This window comes from Poromitra crassiceps (assembly GCF_964638095.1).
Source record: "Poromitra crassiceps genome assembly, chromosome: 2".
Lineage (NCBI taxonomy): Eukaryota > Metazoa > Chordata > Actinopteri > Beryciformes > Melamphaidae > Poromitra > Poromitra crassiceps.
Window position 1 is genome coordinate 10,118,884 of NC_139624.1, and position 9,961 is coordinate 10,128,844.

The following is a 9,961-nucleotide window of genomic DNA, read 5'->3' on the forward strand; positions in this document are numbered from 1 at the left end:
AAATTGGTGGAACAGAACTCAGGTTTTGGGACCACCGCTCCATTGTTTACATGGGTTGTAACGCAGGCTCAGACGCGTTGCCACCCTGTGCGATGACGCAATCCAAGATGGCCGCGCTGTGAATAAGGTCTATACTCCTCTAGCCACACCAGAAAATACATTTGCTGACTTTATTGTTACATTTGGGAAGCTGGTGAGCTGAGAGAGAGCATCTGTGGGCCTAAAGGGAATCTCTCCTTCCACACTGAATAAGTGCTGGAGTGAGATCTCATCTCACAATCATTTATATCTTAACCAACGTGTCTGTGCAAGCCCCCCCCCCCCCCAACCCCCCCAACCCCCCACCTGCATCTTCTAGGTAGCTCAGTTATCTGTCTCCTCGCCAAGTAAAGACCCCTCCCCCCCACCTGCATCTTCTAGGTAGCTCAGAGTTATCTGTCTCCTCGCCAAGTAAAGACCCCCCCCCCCACCTGCCACCTTCTAGGTAGCTCAGAGTTATCTGTCTCCTCACCAAGTAAAAAGACCCCCCCCCCCACCTGCCATCTTCTAGGTAGCTCAGAGTTATCTGTCTCCTCACCAAGTAAAAAGACCCCCCCCCACCTGCCATCTTCTAGGTAGCTCAGAGTTATCTGTCTCCTCACCAAGTAAAAAGACCCCCCCACCTGCCACCTTCTAGGTAGCTCAGAGTTATCTGTCTCCTCACCAAGTAAAAAGACCCCCCCACCTGCCATCTTCTAGGTAACTCAGTTATCTGTCTCCTCACCAAGTAAAAAGACCCCCCCCCACCTGCCATCTTCTAGGTAACTCAGTTATCTGTCTCCTCACCAAGTAAAAAGACCCCCCCCCACCTGCCATCTTCTAGGTAACTCAGTTATCTGTCTCCTCACCAAGTAAAAAGACCCCCCCCCACCTGCCATCTTCTAGGTAACTCAGTTATCTGTCTCCTCACCAAGTAAAAAGACCCCCCCACCTGCCATCTTCTAGGTAACTCAGTTATCTGTCTCCTCACCAAGTAAAAAGACCCCCCCCCACCTGCCATCTTCTAGGTAACTCAGTTATCTGTCTCCTCACCAAGTAAAAAGACCCCCCCCCACCTGCCATCTTCTAGGTAACTCAGTTATCTGTCTCCTCACCAAGTAAAAAGACCCCCCCACCTGCCATCTTCTAGGTAGCTCAGTTATCTGTCTCCTCACCAAGTAAAAAGACCCCCCCCACCTGCCATATTCTAGGTAGCTCAGAGTTATCTGTCTCCTCACCAAGTAAAAAGACCCCACCACCTGCCATCTTCTAGGTAGCTCAGTTATCTGTCTCCTCACCAAGTAAAAAGACCCCCCCCCACCTGCCACCTTCTAGGTAGCTCAGAGTTATCTGTCTCCTCACCAAGTAAAAAGACCCCCGCACCTGCACCTTCTAGGTAGCTCAGAGTTATCTGTCTCCTCACCAAGTAAAAAGACCCCACCACCTGCCACCTTCTAGGTAGCTCAGAGTTATCTGTCTCCTCACCAAGTAAAAAGACCCCACCACCTGCCATCTTCTAGGTAGCTCAGAGTTATCTGTCTCCTCACCAAGTAAAAAGACCCCCCCACCTGCCATCTTCTAGGTAACTCAGTTATCTGTCTCCTCACCAAGTAAAAAGACCCCCCCCCACCTGCCATCTTCTAGGTAGCTCAGAGTTATCTGTCTCCTCACCAAGTAAAAAGACCCCCCCCCCACCTGCCATCTTCTAGGTAGCTCAGAGTTATCTGTCTCCTCACCAAGTAAAAAGACCCCCCCCCCCCACCTGCCATCTTCTAGGTAGCTCAGAGTTATCTGTCTCCTCACCAAGTAAAAAGACCCCCCCCCACCTGCCATCTTCTAGGTAGCTCAGAGTTATCTGTCTCCTCACCAAGTAAAAAGACCCCCCCACCTGCCACCTTCTAGGTAGCTCAGAGTTATCTGTCTCCTCACCAAGTAAAAAGACCCCCCCCACCTGCCATCTTCTAGGTAGCTCAGAGTTATCTGTCTCCTCACCAAGTAAAAGACCCCCCCCCCACCTGCACCTTCTAGGTAGCTCAGAGTTATCTGTCTCCTCACCAAGTAAAAAGACCCCACCCGCCACCTTCTAGGTAGCTCAGAGTTATCTGTCTCCTCACCAAGTAAAAAGACCCCCCCCCCCCACCTGCCATCTTCTAGGTAGCTCAGAGTTATCTGTCTCCTCACCAAGTAAAAAGACCCCCCCCCCACCTGCCATCTTCTAGGTAGCTCAGAGTTATCTGTCTCCTCACCAAGTAAAAAGACCCCCCCCCCCACCTGCCATCTTCTAGGTAGCTCAGAGTTATCTGTCTCCTCACCAAGTAAAAAGACCCCCCCCCCACCTGCCATCTTCTAGGTAGCTCAGTTATCTGTCTCCTCACCAAGTAAAAAGACCCCCCCCCACCTGCCATCTTCTAGGTAGCTCAGAGTTATCTGTCTCCTCACCAAGTAAAAAGACCCCCGCACCTGCACCTTCTAGGTAGCTCAGAGTTATCTGTCTCCTCACCAAGTAAAAAGACCCCACCACCTGCCACCTTCTAGGTAGCTCAGAGTTATCTGTCTCCTCACCAAGTAAAAAGACCCCACCACCTGCCATCTTCTAGGTAGCTCAGAGTTATCTGTCTCCTCACCAAGTAAAAAGACCCCACCACCTGCCACCTTCTAGGTAGCTCAGAGTTATCTGTCTCCTCACCAAGTAACCCTCCCCCACCTGCCACCTTCTAGGTAGCTCAGAGTTATCTGTCTCCTCACCAAGTCAAAAGCCCCGTTGCCTCCATTCTCTGGCGCTTGTTCTCTCACCTCTCTCCCTCTCATCCTCGCTGTCCTGATCTTACCTCGTCCATCCAATGTGACCTTACCCGCAATTATGCAAACCCTCCAGTGGGACAATTAAAACGGAGTTCTCTTCCCAGGTGGAGCGGAGGGAAAAGAGAGAGAGAGAAAATAATAAACGGAGTTCTCTTCCCAGGTGGAACAGAGAGAAAAGAGAGAGAGAAAATAATAAACGGAGTTCTCTTCCCAGGTGGAGCGGAGAGAAAAGAGAGAGAGAGAAAATAATGATGCTGGATGGCTGGTGGAATCGTCCCCCTTCCTTTGAACTCGTTCCTCTTGAAGTCAAAGAAGCGACTGTTGTACCTGTTTTTGGCTGCGTTCCAACGCCACCGCTACTCAAGGACGCGCTGCCCTTCAGTCTGCATTGTCCAACAAAATAAGAGCTATCTATTTTTTCACCATTTGCCAACTGACTGTGTTTACATGGGCATGAGTATCCTGGTTATTATCAGGGTTAGTATGCCGTTTTTGTGTTTGGCGCATGTAAACATCATATCCATATTTCAGAAACCTGGATAAGGCCTTATCCCGGTTTTGAGAAACCCGGTTATGCTAGCAGGAGTACTCCTGAAAGAAACCCAGATACTGTTGCATGTATACATCTTATCCTGTTTCTGACCGCTGCCGAATGCCGGCACAACCAAGTGACGCCAAAGTACAACTGTGGCGGCGATGAGGAAACAGAGTTTTGTCTTTCAGTGTTGAAATGAATGAAATATACTTGGCAGTTTAGATAGGAGAAAGCATTGACATGCTGACCTGTTCCAGTGTGTAGTAGACAGACTGCAGGAGGAAGGTGTTGTGACTCAAATCAAAGAAAGAAGCAGCGCTCAAACGGTGACAGACCACCGTGAAGAGAGAATTCACAGTCACAGTCGTGGCCCAAAAAATGTGAATGACTTCACACACCCAATACAAGCGGAATAATAATGATATTTGTGTTGTAAACATCAGAGGCACCTGTGCAAATAGCGTAGTAATCAGTAGGGATGCCGGTTGCAACAAATTTCCCCGACGTTATACGGACATTTTAATGGCGACTAGTCGACTAGTCTAAAAGTAAGAAAAGACTCAGAAGACAAAACTGAGCGCAATTTAATCTATAAAGTTAAAACGTCTGAAAATGTGTTTGTGTATTTAGAGCTATTTGAAACCATTAATTACGTTCGTCGTAATCGTCAATATTTTTTTATTCACCAAATCTTGCGCTTTTGATGAACATTGCACATCAGAAAACATCAACAACTCACCCCAGTGACGTGTATCCAGGCTCAATATAGTCCACTTCACTTTTGGAAGCCTTTACGTTCAGCAAAGTTGAGTGAAAGCATCTTGTGCAGTCATTCATTGCCTATGAACTGCGTTATCTTTTGTTGCTAACGGGTTAGCTTGTCTGGCTAACAATGCCATAGTGTCCACATGTCCTTGCGTTCACATGCCTGTGCTGAATGTCGGTCGAGGGGTTAACGTTATATGCCAGTTTTATCTGACACAGCCCACATACATACAACCTTATTTTCATTTACTGGATCAAAATACTGCCAAACTGCGCTGGTTTTATGAGATGCCATCTTCCTTCCGGTCCTTTCCACTACGTTACAGCCGATGCTGCTCCACTCCCACTAACACACTGGGGCGGCTGTAGCTCAGGAGGTAGAGCGGGTCGTCCACTAATCGCTTTGGATAAAAGAGGTCGGTGGTTCGATTCCCGCCTCCTCCAGTCTGCATGTCGAAGTGTCCTTGGGCAAGACACTGAACCCCAAATTGCTCCCGTTGGTGTGCGAGCACCCTGCGTGGTGACCTGCCGCCATCGGTGTGTGAATGGGTGAATGTACCTACTGACTGTAAAGCGCTTTGGATAAAAGCGCTTTATAAATGCAGGCCATTTACCATTTACCATTTAACACATGTCTAGTCTGTTTACATCCGGGCATTAGAGGAGGGGCTACAGTAGTGGCTGGTAAAGACGCAACAGCTCCCGCCCACATTGTTTATTATTATGATCATTTAATTATCGTTTAACTAACTAGTATTTCTGGTGCTGACTAGTGAGGGATTTAAACGTTTAACCGACGTTTAACCGACTGGTCGTCTGCATCCTTACTAATCAGTAAGTGGGATACTACCTATCATGTATACAGGCATATGAATAACCTGATGTCTCTGTGTTCCATATTCCCAATATGATCAAAACCACGATAAGCCTCATAACCCGGGTACTCAACAGCATGTAAACTAGGGCTGTGGCGATTCACTTATCTCCCGATTCGATACTATCACGATTCTTGGGTGCCGATTCGATTTATATTGCGATTCTTAAGTATTGCGATTCTACGATTATTGCGATTCGATATTACGATTTATTGCGATTTTTGTTTATTTTTTTCTTTTATTTTTTCAGTTTGTTTGCTTTTTTACACTAGATTAGAACATGGGAAAAGTTGAATCATACACTAGAGACTGTATATTATATATCATGAGTAGGGCTGGGCGATATAGTTAAAAACAGGGGCGGACTGGGATCATAATTCAGGCCGGGCATTAGATACCAAGCAGGCCAGGCCGATATGGGCCGACGCGCGTGAAATTTGGGCCGTTTGAAGCCAGATTTGGGCCGTTTGAAGTCCAAATTTACAATGAGATGCACCCACTTTAACCCTGAAGTGTAATTATTACTTCAGACTAACTAATAAAGTAATAAAACCACTAGTAAACCAGTAGGCGGCGCCTAGCCTGCTGTTCAGTGAGTGGCCTGACTGCAAGCACCCAAAAAAAAAGAAAAAAAAAAAAAAATTAAATTTGCGATTATCGATTCTGGAATAAAAGATCGATCCAAAAAATCGTGACATTAAAAATCGCGATACTGAGGTGAATCGATTTTTTCCCCCACCCCTAATGTAAACGCAGTGTGGATGTCCACTCGTGCTGATGTGGTCTTCTTCCTTCTTTCACCTTCTTGACAGGTGCAAGTGCAACCTCCACGCCAACAGCTGCATCTTTGACAAAGACAAGCTGGGTTGCGAGTGTGAACACAACACCACCGGGCCCGACTGTGGCCGCTGTAAGAGGAACTACCAGGGGCGAGCATGGAGCGCAGGCTCCTATCTGCCCATCCCCAAGGGCACGGCCAATGTCTGTGAGTACACACACACGCACACGCACACACACGCACACGCACACACACACACACACACACACACACACACATTTGATTGAATTCCTCATACATCCACATGAATAGGCAAGAGTCTAAGTGACGCCCTGTTCCGGGTTCGGCCATTCATTTCCCCATAGACTTATTAAAAGAGTTTGACTTGGTCAAACCAAGCCCTTCAGCTATATTCAGAATCAGGAGACACAATAGAACATTTCACTCTGATAGAAACTAAAAAGAAAAGACAAGTCTGAGGGAAATGTTCTCTGGTCTCTCCTGGTTCTGAGCTGAATCGCTTGGTTTGACCAAGTCAAACTTTTTATGAGGATTTTATGAAACATCTATGGAAAAATGAATGGGGAATGGAATCCCTTCAGTCCCATGCTGAGGGTGAGACTTAAGCACGCTATAGTCGCTTTTAACTTGACAACATAAACATTCTAAATGATCGCTAGCTTACATCCCGTTGCAGTGTTTACTAATGCAAAGCTGACAGAAAATAAGCTAGGTTTCAAACTGTTCCCTAGCAACACAATTCCATGAAAACCATCTACTCTATTCACCTTATGTTCCAACGCGGGGGTCAGTAGGGCTGGGCGATATGACGATATATTTCGTCTGGACGATAGAAAATGTATTTCGTATGATAGGATGCTCTATCGTTTATATCGTTGTGTTGCAAATTACACTCTTTACAGCAATATTGTCCGTCATTTGGATGACGCTGTGCTTTTTTTTACTCACGTCCACAGTCCACACACGCACCAGACTGTGTCAACAAGCCCGTTGCGTCCCTTTATAATTGGCACAAATCAGCCGTGAGTAGGCTAAAGAGCAGGGAGATGTTACCCTCCATTCCGTCCGCCTAGTCTACCCAGGCATTTGCGCTGTGTTAAGTCCGCGTTTGATCCATATTTGCGTGTGTCCTAACATTAAACCTGGCAAAACATCTCCTCTCATCATCCCAAGCAAATCCCTTGAGGGCTGACAACAAAACGTCTATCGTTAGCTTTAGCTTTTAGCTTTCCCTGTGTGAGTTGTGTTGGTTAACGTTGTTCTTCTTCTACCGTTTTATTCTTCTTCTACTGAACATGTAGGTATTTTGACGTTGACTAAAGAAATACTGCCGCCTAGTGTCAGCTTTTAGATATGATTCCAAATTTGTGCTTAACTCATTGAGTGCCAGCCACTTTTGGAGAACGGACGCTCCCAGTGCCAGAGTGTCAGAGCGTTTTCAGTGATGTCTCGAGGCCCACAGAATATTGTGTGATATTATGTAAACACCGAACACGCACAAAGAACGATGAGACTCTCTTCTATCATCTGCAAAAAAAAGTTTATTGATCCCATTTTCCGTTCTTTAGTTATGAGCCGGAGAAGATAGGCTGTTTTGAGCAAAAAGACACTTTTCAAATTAGAAGCTGAGTTATTCCGCCTTTTGTGAAATGCAGCATTTCAAGCACATTCACTGAGTCTGAAGATAATATTTTCTGATGTAGTGACGTGGTGTAGTTGTGTGGTGCCTGCGTGCCCCACCCCCCTCTCCCCCCCTCAGCTGCAAACTCCTCCCCACACTAACACACAGCCTAACACGCACCCAGTCTATTTTCGGAGCGCTCCGCTTTTTTTGCGCCGGCTCCCAGCGCGACACGGAAATGCCAAACCGGACTGCAGGGAAAGGTTTGGCCCTTCGGCGTCGGGTGCTGCCTTTCTGGCGGCTAATCGTGTGAAGAAACTATGCAGACAGACAGACAGAGGCAGAGGGGCTCAGTTGTGTGCGCGGATTGACTGCTGTTCGCAGCCAACATCAGCTGCAGTCAGAGCAATCTATATGGCTCTGGCTGCAGCATGAGCGGTTTCTCTTTGATCACGGGGGTTTTTCCTGCTGTTTTCCGGACCTTCCTCTAATCTGGAGAGCACTGTCGCCACCTAATGGATCTGTAAAATAGGTTATAGACCTCCAATAGCTACAATATTTGTACAGGAGATGTATCAGGCATTGATCCACGTCCCACCGTCAAAAAACGCAATTGACAACAATCGTCGTCATTGGCACTCTACGTTACTAAAGCAATTGACGACGATTGTCGTCATTGGCACTCAATGAGTTAAATCAAACACATCAAATGCTAGTGTCCTCTTTGAAAATCGAACTGGTGGCGTGGTTCAGTTTGTGTTTCATTCTACTGCCCTGCAACTAATTATTATTATTTGTGTTGTAAAGAATAGCCATGCTTATCTGTATTCTGAATGCATGTATCCTTTGTGAGGTTTGACAACATTTTCACTGGTTCAACTGCTGTGAAATAAATGGCCATGTGGTCATTTTATATAAACTATAAATAGAATTTACAGAAAATATGCTATATCGTGATATATATCGGTATCGGGATATGAAATGACTTATATCGGGATATGAGATTTTGGTCATATCGCCCAGCCCTAGGGGTCAGCCAATTACTTCCTATTGTGTTGACACTTCCTGTGACAGTACAGAACTTATATTGTGTTCATAAGACAAGCCTACAAAAAGACGTCCTCTATTCTCCTCTGAGAGAGAGCCTGGAGGTGACGTGAGGTTAGTCTCAAGTGTAAGCTGAGGAAAACCCTCTTTATTACTTTTTACTGTGGTGAGTTGTTGTGAGTTTTAAAAGTAAAAGTCCACAGCTTTATCTTGATAATCTGCCCAAGTCACAGGCACGCCCCCTGCCTGCCCCGCGGTTGCTATACGCTGCACGTTAGAGATGCGCGGATGAGCTTGAATCCGCGTGTATGCATGAACCAACCGCCCGCCATAAATCCGTCAAATTATTTCATACTATTTATAGATCCGCGCCCGCCATGCACCCGACATTTCACAACTCTATAAAAGCTAGGAGCGAACTTACGGTTTCTGCTGCCGTTGGTGCGATCGCTGCAGTCCAAGACTCCAAATAAACTTCCATGCTGTATTATGTCCAGTCCACCACTTGCCCTCATATAGTTTACTCGGCTAACGCTATAGCTTTAAGTTTAGTTTACTGGATTGCCTCATTGTATGGGAAAATACGAACGCGTCTTCTCTTCAAACACGTCTTCAGCGGAGACTCCTCTTTGAGGGTGACATCATTGACCATATATGGACCAAAAGTTGAGCCTATAGCGACATGGCTATTGTTTTGTTTCCCACTGCCGTGGGTCCTTTGGGGATCCTACAATTAATAGGCGACTAAGAATGTGCCTGACGAATAATGTAACTTAAAATACATTCATAGAATAGAGAAGGTAATTAATATTATTCTTTCTCATTAATGATACATCGTTTCAACCGCCCATCCGCTATTAATCAGAATGTTTATTTTTATGATCTGGCCCGCCCGCGGGGCGGGATATCCGCGGTCAGCGCGGTTATAACTGCGGCCCGCGCATCACTACCGCACGTGGTCCCGGGCCGAATTTGCCCTTGTTCTTCTTGTTCTTACAGTTGGATGTGTGAGCTGACGTCTGTGCAGAGTTTGACTCTTGAAGGCTGTTGAATCACAATCATCTGCTGAAAGGGGAAAGTTTCTCTGAGCTGACTGAAAAGGCGGTTTTCAACAAGCATGATTTGTGACATCACGAATCCTGGAGCCAATCACTGTCCAGTATTCAGCATTTAAAACGCCAACGCATTCTCATTCCCACCTCATCATATAGGCCAGGGGTGGGCAACTATTTTTCATGGGGGGCCACATGAGAAACCCAGATTGTTGCTGGGGGCCAAACAAATATTGTCATGCCATAACCCATGGATGGGCAACTTTGATGATAGAGAGAGCCACAAAAAAATGTCCTCGCTACCAGTTTTTGCTGAGGGCTGAACGGCGCCAGCGTGAAAAATTTTGGGCATTTGAAGCCAGGTTTAGAGGAATAACTAATTTTAAATTAACAGTTGTGATGTCATTATTCAGTCTTAACCACCAATATTTGATCCTTTCCTCACTC

At 46.2% G+C, this 9,961-nt stretch overlaps 1 protein-coding gene across 1 annotated transcript in view; it reads left to right on the plus strand.

The window, feature by feature from the left end:
• ntng1a (netrin g1a) overlaps positions 1-9,961 on the plus strand; it is a gene marked incomplete at both ends in the record, with an annotated part of 316,971 nt that overhangs the window by 206,319 nt on the left and 100,691 nt on the right. Inside the window, one exon of the mRNA XM_083660799.1 lies at positions 5,808-5,980. Within this exon, the coding sequence (XP_083516925.1) occupies positions 5,808-5,980 (173 nt within the window). The remainder of the gene's footprint in view (positions 1-5,807; positions 5,981-9,961) is intronic.